We start from the raw sequence: 16,157 nt of genomic DNA, 5'->3' as shown, positions 1-16,157 counted from the left end.
CGTTGTTGATGATGTGTTTGGCGCCGCCGCGCTAACGTTGCTGAGAAAGATGAGACGTGGCTGTGACGTGAGACCTGGCTCTGCGTTGGCTCTTTTAGCCTGTGGAAAAGCAAACCGGTTCTTTGGAGGCTCGTCAGTCGAACCAACTCTGAACCGGCACTAGCTCTAGCTCCGAACCAGCACCTGGTTCTTGTTGGTGGAAAAGGGGTATTGGTCCCTCGAAAGGGCACATAAGTCATGGTGTGGTTACTGTTGGTCGTAACTGAACAGTTCATTTTATCATTCTCCATTCAGACCATCCTACCCTAAACTTTGGTTTTGTTGAACAAATGCACACATCCCCTCTTTGAGGCGTTACCCGCAGTGGTTTGTTCATTAACACTGGTTTGTTTACATGCATACACATTGTTTTAGTTGCTGTTGTTGTTTTCCCCTTTTCTAATTCAGCTGCTGCTTTCAGTATCTTAGTCATTTGACACGGTATCAGACTCTGTTTCATTCACAATTTCAACAGTCAATGGTATTGCCTTCCAGGCATGTGACACTTGCAAACAGAGCCAGCAGCTTGAGTTTATTTTCAGTTCATCTTTTTGCAAAAGGGCCAAAGTACATGCTTTGTTGACATTTTAACATAGCATCTCTTACCGCTGGATTAACCTCATTTTTCTCAACTTTCACATCCTCCATCCATGTTGGTCTTTTTCCCACTGGCTTGTCACCTGGTTCGATCAGGGGTGCAGCCGCGCTTTCCTTCCCACTGCCAGCTTGACCTGTTGATACCAGTCAGTTCCTGTCCGGTCTACTCCACAGTAGCACAGTCCACTATCTGATGATCTTACTCCTCTTAGCTTTTTTTTTAATCACTCTTAACCTGCCATCTGTCCCATAGCCAATCGGATCGTAATAAGCTTTCACATCCGACCACTCGCACGGGTGTTTGCAGAAATATACTTGATCAAACCTGCTTTCGCCATCATAGTCTCTACAGTAAGGACAGTTCCTCTCATAAGGATTGCACTCGAACCTGGCATTCGATCCTTCCACCAGAGTGACAATGTCCCCTACTAAACCGTTCACTGGGATTACTATTGTCAGTGTTTTTTGCCCTTTTCACACGGTGATGACTCTCATTTACAGAATTGTTGGTAATCACTGTGTGGTTTTCAACCTTTCCAGTCGTCTCGTTGATCTCCGTCGAATAGATGATTATCAAGCAAATCGCCACTGATAACATGGTCAATATGCACGTGGTACCCCCTTAGGCAACACAGCCCTGGAATTTTTAATGGGTGCCAAGGTCTGCGCACCTCCAACTCAGTTGGCTGATTGATATCACAACAAGAAATTGTTGTCCAGCTGTATTTAAAAGTACCTTTTCTCCGTTGACAAATCGATGCTGCTTCACCTCCGCTCGTGCCTGTCCTTGCACACTGGTTACTTCAGAATTGTTTCTCGTTGTTATCTTTGCCCTCGTTCAGATAACGGTAGTCGTCATGAGAAACAGTTGGTTGTTACATCTGTTGTTTATCGTTACTCCTCCGATCCTTCTCCTGGCTCTTTAGGTGGAACCTTTCTGCAATGGCTGGCGTGGACCCACGTTGCCCTCTCTGCTACTTTCACCGCTGTGTGCGTTGTTAGTAACACTTGGAACGGACCCAGCCACCTCTTTGCCTTCCAGCTCTTCCTCAGATCCTTTATCACCACAAAATCTCCTGGTTTGATATGCAGTTGGGTAACAGCTGCTTTACCGTAAGCTGCTTTTACCTGCTCACAAATGTTTGATAGCAGACACAGTAGTTCAACAAGTTATGTTCACACAATTCAGTTGATGGCACTCTGTTTAACCCCTTCCATTCACATAAATGGAGGCCTTCCAAACATTATCTCATAAGAGCTTAGATTTGATCTAGGCCTCTGTCTCATTCTCATATACATCAGGACTATTGGTAGGGCTTTTACCCAATTGAGCCCAGTTTCCTCACAACATTTTGCCAATTTGTTTTTTTTTATTGTCGCGTTTTGACGTTCCACAGCGCCTGCTGATGCTGGATGATAAGAGCAATGTCATCTCATATCAATATCCAAAAATGTTCCCACCTGTGTGATTTGTTTCATTCACAAAGTGTGTTCCATTGTCTGAACTAATTCTTCTCGGGATTCCCATCTCAGCACTATTTCAGTCAACAGTGCATTTGCTACTGCTGCTGCATCTTGTTTTGATGTTGAGAAAACCTCCACCCATTTAGACCACATGTCCACCATAACCAGGCAATATTTCTGTCCTTCACAGGGAATCTTCTCAGGAATTCTTTCCTTGTTGTTGTTGCCCCTTTGGACTGCCCCTTCTATCATGAAAAGCTGTAGTTATTTTTCTTGCTTCTGTCTTTTTGGTCTTTCTTCACCTGCAGTTGTTCTTAGGCATGCAATGCATAATTTAGGACACTTTCAATTCCTCCATCACCTTGTTTTCACTTCATGTGTGATCTCTGCTCTCAGTCCATGCAGGAAACAGCTTGTCAGATGACATTCCCTGAGCCCTAGTTTGTCACCCCTTTCTTGAGGTTCCTCTATGCCGCTGTATCTGCTGTAAACCTCACAGAATTGAGCATAATAGTCCTAGACAGGTTCCTCTCTGCCCTGGCTGCAGTTGGTTACCTTGTGTCGATTCTTGTTGGAAACGCAGTCTTTAGAGCAGTCGCCATCGCCTGGGCAGCTGTTCGGTAGATCTCATTCTCGCCATGATCCCAGTCCGGATGTTTCCGCCTGCTGTCCGCGGTTGGCACTCTGCCACTCACTTTATGCCAGTCGCTCGCTCCTAGACTCACAGATAACAGTCGCCTCAGCTCCTGTATGGTTGGACTGATTTCTTGACAGAAAATAGTTAGTGCCTCAGCAAATTTCTCACCTGATTCACTTGGTTTAGGCAGATTGGTCATGGCTCGGTTTATTTCTTTTTCAGTCCAGCATCGAACATTCCGGTCCAGCCACTTCAATCATTGGGAGTTGAAACTCCTTTTTCTTCCTCTTCTCTTATTTGGGACCTCAGTCCAGTTCTCATTGTCACTTCAGTTTTCGGTCGAGTTCGGTCTTATCTGAGCGTCCAGTTGCAGGGTGTCCGCGGGGTTGTAAAAAGTATTAAAAGATAGTAAATGAAATTAGCCAAAATTAAGGGCATTAAAGTAATAAACGTCATCTGACGAGGTATTAAATTTCTGAACCCCCATCCAACTAGGCCTATGAGTTTCAATTTGTGTTAAGTGCAGGCCTTTCTTCTAAAATTCCACAAATTCGCGTGGATTTATTTATATGTTGCGAGTAGGACCTGCGACATCATGTGACTTGGTGTTCGTTCACGCGCAGCGCGCGCTGAAACAAACTGGGTACGGCTGGCTTGCTGCTAAACCTGTTTGCGTGTTCGCTGCTATTTCAGTCATTTAAGAGACATCAGGGTTTTTCCTGTATTGAAGTTTTTTTTTTTTTGCCGGCCGCCAAAGCCTTATTTGATCGGTGAGTAGCCTAATGTAGATGACTGCTGCGCTTGTGACAGGGTGCATGTTAACAAAGAACGAGCAGAGAGAGAGAGGGGCCTGGTCGCGCGCGCACTCTCTCCACTCTTGCTCTCTCTCATCCTCGCTATATTAATCAAAATCTATTGACACGATGGTAAAAGGTCGGAAGACCGAAGTTTCACGTGTCGCATTCGGAGATTTATTTCTTGAATTACCGCTGGGTGTGAATTGTGCTAAAATACACTGCCTTATCTTCTCTGAAAAGCGTTCCGCACATTTAGCTGACATAAACCACACTTTCAATAAACAAAAAAAACCTATCCAGTGATGAAATGTTTTCTGTGTTGACACAAATCTTGTGCGATGTCCTAAACTGCTGGGATAATCACACAATGCGTACACGTCCGCTAGGGCTGAACGATATTCTGTTTCAACATCGACATCGCGATGTGCAAATGAGCGATAGTCACATCGCCGGAACATGCGATGCGAAGGGTAACGTTAGTAGCACCCATAGTGTAAGAGAACGGTAGCATACAGTAAACACGAGTTTGTTGTATGGCTTTTTGCTGGGGTGACATACGCGTTCCGCGTGCCTGCACAGTGATTGTTTGCTCTGCCGCGCTCACGCTCACAGCCAACATTCACTGGCAATCCTATAGCTAAAAATGCGCGACGAAGAGGATCCTCCGCAACAAAATCAAAATCAGCTATTTGGGACTAGCCTATTTCGTCTACAAAAAGGAGGATGTTGACCAAAAAGAGGCAGGCTACTTTGCTGGAGTGTTATAAAGTCGTGGATGGTTGTCTTTTTTTTTTAAAATCGTTTCGTGTTCGCATTTATGAGGAAAAAACAATGTTACGTGACATTACGGACGCGTCACGCGACCGTTATGAAAGCCGCACTAAAAGACTGCTTTAAAACTTTCACAGAGACCTCAAACAGAAAGCACAAAGCCTTTCTTTAAAACGAATTTCGTTTTGTTTTAATTGTATCTTCATTTTAATCAGTATTTCATTATCCAATTTTCTGGATTTAATAAATAGGGCCTAGCCTAAAAATTAAATATAGCAGCCAGCGCCTGAAATGGAGATTAAGCTATCATCCATGAACCGAAACTCAGCATAAAAGGTAGTCTACTCGCCCCACACACCTAAAAATAACAATAATAATAAAAAAAATAGAAATATAACTATTATCTACAGAAGAACCATTAAAAAAAAATTTAATCTGTATGAAAAGTGCATTTCTCCTGATCACTGCTGCGAAGATCGATCGCGAGTAAGTAAGATGATGTCAACTTCATCTTTACAGAAAACACTTGTTTATTAATAAACAATTAAAATGTCTCACTGTAATATTTTACATATTATTAATCATTACTTTTGCTGGTTCTAGGTGCCGTTTACATGAACGCGTCACTGAATCAGCACAGAAAACATAATTTTTCGGGTCCTAGAACCTGAAGAATGTTAGGTCCTGTGTAGAACGTTCACCGAATTCTGAGAGAAATATGTTTCTGGAATAAAATATTAAGTGGTCTTTTTGTTACTTGTAATGAAGCTTGCATATTAGTGAAATTATTAATAACATGGAATGGTAATTATTGACTTTAGCCTAGATTGATGGCTCGCAATATCGCGATATATATCGTTGGGAAAAAAATATCGCAATGTAATTTTTTTCCCAATATCGTGCAGCCCTAACGTCCGCTAATGACACATCGCATAATTCGCAAACTAATGACTCCTTTGAACCGATTCACTTTAATGAATGGTTAAAACAACTGATCTGTCACGAGATCTGAATCGGTGTGTAACAAATCGGTAACACTTTACAATATGGTTCCATTTATTAAACTCTAGTCAACTATATTAATTAACATTAACTATTAATAAACTGCACTTCTACAGCATTAATTAATCTTTCTCAATGTTAATTTCACCATTTACTAGTAGCCTACATTTATTGAAATCAAAAGTTGTATTTGTTAACATTAGTTAATGCACTGTGAAGTAACATGAACAAACTATTCATGCATTCATGTATGTAAACTACGTAGTATTTTCAGGTTATTTATATTATAATGTGTAGAAACATTACCAAAAAATCATTTAGTTTAGACTGGAGTGAGGTGAAACCAGAAAAAAAGTGCAAAGCAAGTTATTGTTATCTAGCAGCTAATTATTATTATTTTTTATCTGGCAGCTAATTTTATTCAATTGTACAGTATATGGTAGAAAATTAGACTATTAGTTAAAATAAACTTTTTAATGCTACTTTTTGATTATTGATATGATTATAGACTTATCAGGTCTAGCAAGAAGGATTTTATCTTACAAAGCTATGAAATCAAGTGGTAAAAACTTAAAAATCAAACAAAAAAAACTTTACTTTTCACTTTACACCGCTACAGTTGCAGCTTGAAGTCGTGCTGGTATTAAAAAAATATTGTGACGGTATTAAATTCAACTTAAGAATTTCTGTATATACCCTGAGTTGGAGCTGACCTTATCAGAGGTTTCTCAGTCCCCCCTGCTGCTCCTTCGTCTTTCGTTTTCGGTGGTGAGGCTTCTGGGGAAACTTGGCTGTTATCTTGGTCGCCTCCTTGGGCTTGCGCTTGTAGCCGTGGAGGAGAGCAGTTGAGGTCTGGATCCAATTTCAGCGCTTGCATCTCTGTCACAGGATACAGATAGGGTGGTGGTGTTAAAGCAGACAGAACAGGAAAAGGGTTAATAGGTGTTGGTGCAGTCGTTTTTTTTTCTTTTTTTTTTCTCATTGTTAGAATTATTATTATTATTATTATTATTATTATTATTATTATTATTTTTATTTCTCTCAACAAGCCCTACTGCCCTATACGCTAGTTCCCTTTGCATTCTTTCTCTCTCTCCGCTCTGCCTCCCCCAACCAGCACATGATTTTTTTTTTTTTTTTACAATCCACACACACATGCCTCATACAACACCCCTTTTGTTCACTCCCCTCTTCTACTGACTCTTGCACCACGGTCAGCTTAGTGACACTTAAAGTTCCTTCTTCAGGGAAACCATGGTATTTTATTAATTCTTTAATTCCCTTCAAAAAAAAAGAAGTTTTTCCCATATGCTTTTTTTCATCAGACCAAACACTGGTTTATCATGTTGACCTTTTTTGCGCGTTTTACTCTGAGATTTCCCCATGATGCTCACTCTTTTCTGTGGTTTTACCTTGGTGCCCCAATATAACTCGACGTCTCTAGAGATACATTTTCACCTCAATTGAAAAAGGTGAGCACTCACAGCTTGCTCACAAATTTGATCATCTAGACCAGGGGTCGGCAAGTAACTTTGGCCGCGGGCCAATATTTTATTTTATTTAGCCAGTAGATGGCGGGCCAGCTACACAGTCAGAGTAGGCCTATGGATACAAATTAAATACTCTTATATAGGCCGATAATCGCAGAATATGATGGGTCCGTCACTGTCCGTGGATCATTCGTTCAATCGTTTTTTTCAAATTAAAACCCAAAATAAAAAGATGAAAAACGACTTGTTTTTCCATTATTTATTTCCTGAACTAAAATGAAAAAAACGAATAACGGCGGATTTTCTGATTGTGCTCAGATCAAAAATAGAAACAAATGAATTACTGGATTAGACACATTTTAATTTAAATTTTTTTTATTTTGTATTTTAACACCTTAGGCATATATCAAGGAAATCATTTTAAACAGATCAAGTGCTATTGTGGTAACAGAACGGATTACAGCCATTTTAATAAAGGTGTGAATCATGCCTCATTCGCTTACTGTCCGACTTTTGAACTTTATTCCTTTTTTTATTATTATTATTTATTCGGGACACACACATACACACCTAAGGTTTAAGGAGGTCTGTCAACATAAATATTAGACTATTTTAACATTTGTAGGCCTACTGTCAGCAGAGAAAAAAATGCCACAGAAAAAATGTATGAAATATAAATAACATAAATTAAATATGACAAAGCCTATAACTCAAATTTCTAAGCAACATAAACGAAAATCATATTGCCCTACTGACAAATGAAGTAGGCTATTTTCTGCCAAACTATTTCAAACATCCTTGCAAAAAAAGAATGTTGTTGACTGACAATGGTTTCAGTACCAAACAGCTCCTCCGAGCTAGGTGTAGGCCTACAGGTGGTCAGAATTAAGTGCGGATACGCTGTCAAAAAGTGTCGGGATGGGCTATTGTCTGTCAGACCGCCCGCTCCGTCCAAAGTACACCAGAGTTCTGACCGCTACCGTCTTTTGACGCGCGAATGGACACAAAGTGGTCAAGCGTATAACTAGACGCGGCAGGCGCGAATTTGACGCGCTATTCGCGTCCGGTGTGAACGCACAGTTATACTTTAAAATGTAATCCCGCGCCGCATGATTCCCTATGTGCGTTTCACACAGTATGCGGCGGTGAAATCGCCGCGCGACTGGCTTTTCTCAAGTATTGGAAGAGTTTTGTGCAGCATTTAGGACTTCCAAAATAATCCAGCAGGCCAGAAAATATTGCTGGCGGGCCAGTTTTGGCCCGCGGGCCGCCAGTTGCCGTTCCCTGATCTAGACCCTCGGGGTTTCCTCCACTACAATACCGTGGATTATCTGAACGAACCAGACTAGTAATCTGGACTAGTAATCTGGACTAGTAATCTGGACTAGTAATCTGGACTAGTCACCAGTGTTCCTTTGACCATCATGAGTAAACCCCCCCTCGCCCTTGGGGTCGACCCCTCTCTCTCTCAAGTTTACGAGGCAGGGCTGGAACTGCAGTCCAGGATGATCAGTCACCGTCCGCTCTCGGGTCCAAGAGGCACATCCAAGGAATCCTGCCAACAGTGTGACCAAGAGAGGGGGCATCCTTCCTTTTATAGTTGTTTCTCCCCCAGGGTTGTTTCTCGAGGCTAAATGAAGATGTGTCTCAGTCATAACTAACACATTGTTTAGATTTGTCTATCATATTATACCCTTGAATGGAGACCCTCTGTCTCGGTCATACACTTAGTCACAGATTAACTTTTGTCAGGTCATATACATTCATAAGGGTATCATGTATCGACACATACATTCATAAGGTTTAATAACAGTTCTTTGTTCTATCAATGTGGCAGAGAATCATGGGACTTCACATGCAATCCTCGTGTCATTTTACTACACTTAATTATCATATTTCTAAGAATGCAAACATATAGAACATATTACATTTCTTCCACCCCACTTTTCAACATTCTCTTCTTTCTCTACAGGTGATATGGTGGTAAAGGCCTTATGCAAGTTGCAGGATATGAATAAGTCCTTAACTGTGTTTGAAAAGTATCAAGGGACCTATCTGCTGCTTGTTCATCCCAATGACCAGGTAATTAAGTAAAAAAAGCCATGGAAGAGAATTGACTAGTCCTCTTCTACTGTGTACATATTTTTGGTAGTTCTTGGCATTGATCAGTTTATTTTCTTTGTTCTTACACTCCAGGTGCGGCGTTGGGCAATCGATGCTGCAAAGACCATGAAGAGTGTGGACAGGGACGCCTACTATGACCTTCAAGAGATATTCTTTTGCATGTTTTATGTCATTGAGCTTGGGATATCTTTGGATGTTCCAGACTTGGATCCTGGGTCTTACGCAGGGGGCACTGTAACGATGCTGCCGTCTCACCTCTATGATTCGCAAAATAAGAAGAATTACTGGCTAGGTCTGTTTGAGTTTTCTACAAATCCTCTTTTCTTACTGGTCTTTCCTTCCTTCCTTCTGTTATGAAACTTGTTAAATTTGAGACATTTTGGTTTGTTCCTCTCTAGCTACAAGTTTCTGTTCCTCTGCTCTTAACATATTTCACCATTCGGCAGTTATTATAGAAACTGGATCTGTAGAATAAAAGGGTAGGGATAAAAAAAACAAAAGGTCTCTGGTGTCTACTGTGTACCTACAGTAAAATAAGTGTGGCACTGTGTCCTAACCAGATGCATGTTCATGTGTTGTACATGTCATGGTGAGTGTAATATCACCTTTTTGAAGTCATTCTATTTTGTGCCCTCTAGGCATCTGTATGTTGCTAACGCAGCTTAGCGCTGAGGCAATGGACTCTCTGTTCATGGGACAGTTTAACATCCCGCTTTGCATACTCAACACCATGGATAGGTTGAAAAATGGTATGTCATGAATTTGGGATTTTTATTTTCTTCTGTTTTTAATGTGATGGGATACATAAGATGCGGCTGGTTATAAAAATTGATCGACTTAAGTTTATCTTTTTTCAGAGGATAACCCAGCTTCCGACCCATTCTGGCCAGCCCTCCACTGTTTCATGGTAATTCTGGACCGACTTGGTTCTAAGATCTGGGGTCAGGTTGACCCTAGTATGGCTTTCCAGACCATCACTGGAGCAGCCAGCTATGATACGGAAATAAGAAGCATCCAGCAAAAAACCATGAGGTAAGAAAGTCTGGCATTTATTGAACTTGATTTATTCAATGCAATACACTCCTTGCATTGCTTCTCATTATGGATCCACCATTATTGTGACTCAACAAAAGGCAATCGTTACTTATTTTCAAATGAGTGAGATACTAATTTGAAAACATTGTACAGTGATAAGCTTTTAAAGGATAAAATGCAGGATTTATATCGGAATGAAATTTACCATTTACTTAAATAATTTACTTATTTATTTGCAACTTCTATTTACTTCTCTTCACCTGGCAAATTAAATATTTTTTACATCATTGTCTATAACTTATTTTTGGAATGCATCTTTAAAATCAGATTGTTTGCAACTCGCCGTTACTATTGGTTGTCACTCCTTTAACATTTTTTTGGGTCACGCCTCTGTGGTAGATTTTTCTTATTTCGCACCTGACCTAAGTCTACCTGGGTCTCGTCTACGATCGACTTCCCCGAACGTCTACAGTCGATGTTAGTTTAATGGGTCTCGTCTACAATCGACATCCCCGTTCAATAATATTTATACTCTAGTGCGTCTCCTCATCGATGTTGGCCGAGTCCCCTAACCCTAACTTGCTGCGCAGCATTAACTAGACATTGCCTTCGAATATGCTTTAATCACGGCCGGACCATCTCAGACAAATTTCAGAGAGAATCCCCGCCTGCAAAAGGAATACAACAGTTTTTATAGAATAGGGGCATGGTGAAAATGACATGATACATTACATAATTTCCCTACAATTTGATTGGTTCTTCATAGGCAAACCCTTCTGTTACTAGGTAGAAGCAAACTGTTTTCTTGATTTACTTCATTGTTAAGCACAAGTTTTCAAACCTAGACATCCATCTAGTTTAATTTCCCCTATTTGTTATTTATACACTCACGCACTCTCGACCAAATTGTTTGGAAACATTTAAGATTCAAAAGCATATGAATGTTGTTCCTGCAAGAAAAATAAATGTTAGTTATGATGAATAAAAAAAAATCCATCACACCTCCCAAATCCATCAAAGACCGACTAGAAATGTGATCCAAATTACAGCCTCATTTAATTTTCAATTTCAGTTGATATTCTTAATATGCAATTTGCCAGTCGCAGAGTATAACAAAAGACCACATATTCTGTTTTATTCTTTAAATGAATTCCCCGTACATTTAGTTTTTTTTTTTAATGGATAGTGATGCTGCATTTGAAAAATTACTATTCATTGTAGCACTATTCCCGCAGATCCTTAAATTCAAAATCTGCCAGTCAAAAACCTTAATTAAAATAGTGTAACGATTCCATTTCACTGTGGCATCAGTTCTCTTCCATAATGCATTACTTCAGGATTTCAAAATGAGATCTTTAATTGCTGCAAAATGTGATTTTAATTTAACAGGGAACATCAATTGATACCATTAAACAGTGCACCTTTAATTTCTGCTTTAGTGAACCTGCCCAAGTTGACAAAGCAAATGGTTCAAATAGTGCCTTTTGGACAGTAAATGGTTTGTTTTTGGAACACTACTTTGGAAGTAGTGTTGGCAGAAAGAGCTTATTAATGTGGGGTTATTTAATCATTTTTTTATTTTTTATTAACAGGAGTATGGTTAAAGTAGAGCCTGAATATGATGACAATATGGTGACTTGCAGTCAGATGGTGTACGACTGTTATGCCTCAGAAAAACGAAATCAAGTAAGATATCTCTTTTATTGCTCTACTGCACCACAGCACTTTTACTTTATGTAACAAACATTTACTGCACTCTTGATATTATTTGCTTTTAATGTTTGTTAGGAAAAAGACATTGTATACATATTTATTTTTTTCCTCCTGTTCATCATGTAGGCATCTGGTTCGTCATCCAACAGTGGTATTTGCAACAACTATGTCATCTATGAGGATATGCAGTCCTTGGTCAAAGTGCTTGATTCTGAGATGGGCCAGAGCATGCGTGTATATGGAAGCACTTTTCTGTGGTTCATTCCATTTGTCCGTTCCATAATGGAACTTCCAGAGCTCAATGCCTCTTTTATTAGTGAAGTCATTCACTATCTTTGTGATAAGATTCTAGCTAATCGACATGTACTGACCGGACAGACAAGCATGTGCGATAAAGTTACAGAGTTCTTCACCCGTATCCTCATTCAAATTGTTGAGCTACACTCTACAGAAGGACGTATGGGAATACTTTCTCGCTGTGCCCCAAAGTGGGTGGAAGTGATTGTCATGTGCATCGTCCTATCGGATGAACCACATGGACCACCAGACAAGATGGGTGGGATTCACAGCGTTAGTTCAACCTCGTACAATCCGGGGATAGTAGGAAGACTGCCTACATCTGGAGGTGGCATTGGTGCCATGATTCTAGGCTGCATGACACTGATTCGACTGCTCCTGAAAGAAGGTATAAAGACGGGATCTGTTCCACGTGCAACCCATTTTTTGAATTTGCTTAACAAGCAGCTGCGTGGAGCTACAAACAAACGATGGAATCTAAAACATTCTGAATCTATAGAGCTTCAAAAGTGTTTAAAAACTGTTGTCCGGTCGATGCAAGAAAGAACTGCTTCTGCATCCTCTGTTCCATCACCATCTACATCATCAGTGGAGGCAACTACAAACACTGTTGTTTCCAGGAAATCAATGCCAACACTGCAACAACAACATGAGGACCAGGAGGCGGGTCCAAGCAGAGCCTGTGGCTCCTCTTTTATTAAAGAGGAGCCACATTTGAATTCTGACGATTGCTTCTTGGATGAGGATTTCTGCAGCGGTCTTGAGAACATCATAAAGGCTAAAAAGGAACCTCCTGTCCCCGTGTTAATTTCAGAGCTGGGACCTGCTGTTGAGTTGGAACATATTAAACTAGATCTGGATAAGCTGCAGGAAATTCGATCCAAATTAAATAACCAGAATTTGTCAAAGATCGAAGCCATTAGCAAAAGAAAGCCTGGTGAATCCTTAAAACCTGTTCATTTGGCATCAGCTAAGGAGGAACGCGGTTTTCGAGCTACTGAGGAGGATGATGAGGATGATGATGAACCCCTCAATGTTAGACTAGCCCAATTGATGAAATCTTCTCGCCACAAGCTTGAGTCCAGTGACTCTGAAGTTGACACTAGGGATGTTGGAAAAACGCATACCATGTCCACTGGCAACTCCAAGGAAAACGTTGAGTCCAGTACCATTGTTATCTCTGATGATGAAGATTCTGATAGTGATGAAAGGCTAAAAGACATCAGTTGGCCTGTTGAAAAGGAATGTGCCAAGAAAAATAAATCTCCAGAACATCCTGATTTGCCTGAGAGTCCAGGGCGTGATTATGATGATTTTAGTGAATCACAAGTGTTTGAGTTTGAGACCCAGCAATATGTGGCATCTGCCTGGAGTGATTCAGATTTTGATGCCTCAGTCTTGACAAAGAAATCAGACCAAACACTCAAACCACAGGTGGAAGAAGCTCCTCATGAAGCATCTCCCTCACGGAGTTCAGAGAATGTAATGATTCCAGATGAGGCCTGTCAGCAAGCAGAAGATAAGATCAGACAACAGCAGCAGCAGCAGCCACAAGAGCCAGCGGATCCATGTGAATTGTCCAAAGCATCCAGTACTGCAGAAAGCTGGGATAAATTTGTCAAACCAAAACCTCTGCAGGTTAAAAGGACAAAAACCGTTCCATCTGAGAAGAGAGACAAATCACAGCCTAAAAAGCCATTGATAATTGATGCCCTTGCTCAAAAAGTCAGACGCCACCACTTGAAACGCAGCTCCACATCTCCTGACGTAGAAGAACCTTCCTCGTCAACTACTCCATCTTCATCTGGTTTTCAATCTTCCTCTCCATCCTCCAGCTCAGTTTCCTCCTCTTATTTTTCTGCTTCCACCTCACGTGGCACCCCTGCCATTGTTCCTCCAAAGAAGGTGCGTAAAGCTGTTGAGCCAGAATCAACAGCGGAGCGTTTGGGATTAAAAAAGAAGGAAAGAAAAGCCTTTGATCTTTCTCAGCGTTCTCTAGACTGTGTGGCTAAACTGCGGTGCCATGGCCAGAAAGTGCAGGTAGAACCACAACAGAAGGTAAGGCGAGCGTCTCGACCCATTAAGACCTCTCCGCAGAAACGTATGGTAAAAAGCAACAAGAAACTTCTGGGATCTCAAGATATTCAGTTTTTCAAGCAAAGTCGTGAGAAGCATCAGAGGCCAGCAACGGGAGCCGTCACAACAATTGCTCAAAAACCAGCAAAGACAAATCAGCCAGGTGAAGTACCCTTATCAAAACCTACAGTTGCAAGCAATGGGAATGGTAATTTCTTTCCCTGCCTTCAACCAGATCCTGATCAGCACCAGGATAATGAAAAGGCTACATCAGAATCCAGTGATTGTAGAGCTGATGGGGTTGGAAGTAATAAGACAATAATAGAGTCAAAGTACTTTCAAGCCAGTGAGCCTGCTAATGTCAACAGGGAAGAAGAAAAAGCCACCCAGGCATCCAAAGAGGACGCTGATGAAGAATGGATGTTTCTCACTCAGATGGAACCCACTGACATGGAACTGTCCTCTCAAATGGAGGAGCCTGAGGATGAAAATGAATTCTTTCTTACCCAGAGAGATCCTGTTGACATGGACCTTGATACAGATAGTGAGTCAGATTTTCCAGGGCAACCAGTGTCGACGCATACACCTCTTCAGACTCCTCCTGCCCCTCTTCCGAGTACCATGTGCAGTGATGAAAAAGTTGCTGATCATTTGTTCTTGAAGCCTGGCCTGCCACCAATGAAAAAGGCCAAACCTTCTACCACAAAAATATACAACCCCAGCTCCCGCAGTGCCTCGCTAGTCCTTGAAATGGAAAAAGGAGCTAAGCCTCCTCCTGCTGCTAATGTTGCTAAAGCGAAGATTCCCCGACCGCCCCCAGCTATGCCTCCCCCCAAAGCATTACAGCCTGTGACGCCTCCACAATTCACAAAGCCATTTCATCCACAACAAACTCCTCTGCCTCCGAGCCATGCTCCCAGGATGGTCACTAGTACTAAAATAAGCTCTACTTCAGAGCCACCATCTTACAAGGTATACCAAAGGCCTGAGACTCCAGTTAACAAACCAGCACCCATGATGGATCAAAGCCCAAAGTTTGACCTTTCAATCTTGATCCAAGCAATTCTTAAATGGGAATATAGAATGCTTGAAAATTACAAAACATTTGGGAGTCCAGATGATCTATGCCAACTGCCGCTGAAGGAGGTGCCAGTTAATTTCCCTAGCTACCTGGAGTACTTCAACAGCTTGTACCCCCTGCTGCTAATTAATGCATTTGAAGAGGTGGGACTACATCTTATTTTTGTAATGCCTAACTCTTTAAATGTAATAGAGACAGCATTTTAAACAGCTAATTTGTTCTTGTTGTGCTATATTCAGACCCTTTCCAAAAAATTTGAATATCATGGAAAAGTTTATTTATTTCCATAATTCCATTCAAAACGTTAAGCTTCCATAGATTATAGATTCAGGGCCCACAACTTAAACGATTTCAAGTATTTAGTTGTTTATTTGTACATAATTTGGGCTTCCAGCTCATAAAACCCACGAAAACAGGATTTCAAAAAATTTGAATATTACATGAAATCACACAGTAATTACACAGTGATACCATGGTCATTGAACCAGGTTTTGGTTATTTTGGCAGTGTGGGCAGGTGCAAATCCTGCTGGAAAATGAAGTCAGCATCTCCATAAAGCTTGTTTGCTGAAGGAAGCATGAAGTGCTCTGGACATGTCCTGGTAGACGGCTGCATTGAGTGGACAGCACAGTGGACCAACACCAGCCGATGACATGGCTCCCCAAACCAACACAGACTGTGGAAACTTCACACTGGACTTCAAGCATCTTGGATTGTGTGCCTCTCCATTCTTCCTCCAGATTCTGGGACCTTGGTTTCCAAATGAGATGCAAAATTTGCTCTCATCAGAAAAGAGGACTTTGTGCTTTATTAAATCCAGAGTCAACACAGCCGTCTACCAGGACATTTTCAGAGCACTTCATGCTTCCTTCATTTTCCAGCAGGATTTGCACCTGCCCACACTGCCAAAAGAACCAAAACCTGGTTCAATGACCATGGTATCACTGTGTGATTTCATGTAATATTCTAATTTTTTTAAATCCTGTTTTCGTGGGTTTTATGAGCTGGAAGCCCAAATTATGTACAAATAGACA

The 16,157-nt window shown here is 41.1% G+C and overlaps 2 protein-coding genes across 2 annotated transcripts in view; one reads left to right on the top strand and one right to left on the bottom strand.

The window, feature by feature from the left end:
- The window catches only part of setx (senataxin), a 37,307-nt gene that overhangs the window by 13,904 nt on the left and 7,246 nt on the right, over positions 1 to 16,157 (top strand). Inside the window, exons 4-9 of the mRNA XM_084388290.1 lie at positions 8,770 to 8,879; positions 8,994 to 9,213; positions 9,560 to 9,670; positions 9,779 to 9,953; positions 11,549 to 11,642; positions 11,796 to 15,266. Coding sequence (XP_084244416.1) covers positions 8,770 to 8,879; positions 8,994 to 9,213; positions 9,560 to 9,670; positions 9,779 to 9,953; positions 11,549 to 11,642; positions 11,796 to 15,266 — 4,181 coding nt within the window. The remainder of the gene's footprint in view (positions 1 to 8,769; positions 8,880 to 8,993; positions 9,214 to 9,559; positions 9,671 to 9,778; positions 9,954 to 11,548; positions 11,643 to 11,795; positions 15,267 to 16,157) is intronic.
- LOC311277130 (uncharacterized protein) lies at positions 1,791 to 6,475 on the bottom strand. The gene is made up of 4 exons (XM_084387312.1): positions 5,251 to 6,475; positions 2,906 to 3,885; positions 2,656 to 2,815; positions 1,791 to 2,584 (listed from the first exon to the last, which is right to left on the bottom strand). The coding sequence occupies exons 2-4, from the start codon at positions 2,934 to 2,936 to the stop codon at positions 2,458 to 2,460; spliced, it is 318 nt and encodes a 105-aa protein (XP_084243438.1). The 5' UTR covers positions 2,937 to 3,885; positions 5,251 to 6,475; the 3' UTR covers positions 1,791 to 2,457.

The sequence above is a fragment of the Rutilus rutilus genome, assembly GCF_951802725.1.
Source record: "Rutilus rutilus genome assembly, chromosome: 18".
NCBI classification, from domain to species: Eukaryota; Metazoa; Chordata; class Actinopteri; order Cypriniformes; family Leuciscidae; genus Rutilus; species Rutilus rutilus.
The sequence above is the reverse complement of the archived record's forward strand: the minus strand, read 5'-3'. Positions and strand labels throughout refer to the sequence as shown.

Bases quoted from the DNA above. Each gene is read 5' to 3' on its own strand.
- LOC311277130 (XM_084387312.1), bottom strand. From the start codon at position 2,936: ATGACCAATCTGCCTAAACCAAGTGAATCAG. The intron at 2,816-2,905 runs GTGAGAAATTTG...CTGTGAGTCTAG, and splicing joins GCCTAAACCAAGTGAATCAG to GAGCGAGCGACTGGCATAAA. The intron at 2,585-2,655 runs GTAACCAACTGC...TGAGGTTTACAG, and splicing joins CCAACAAGAATCGACACAAG to CAGATACAGCGGCATAGAGG.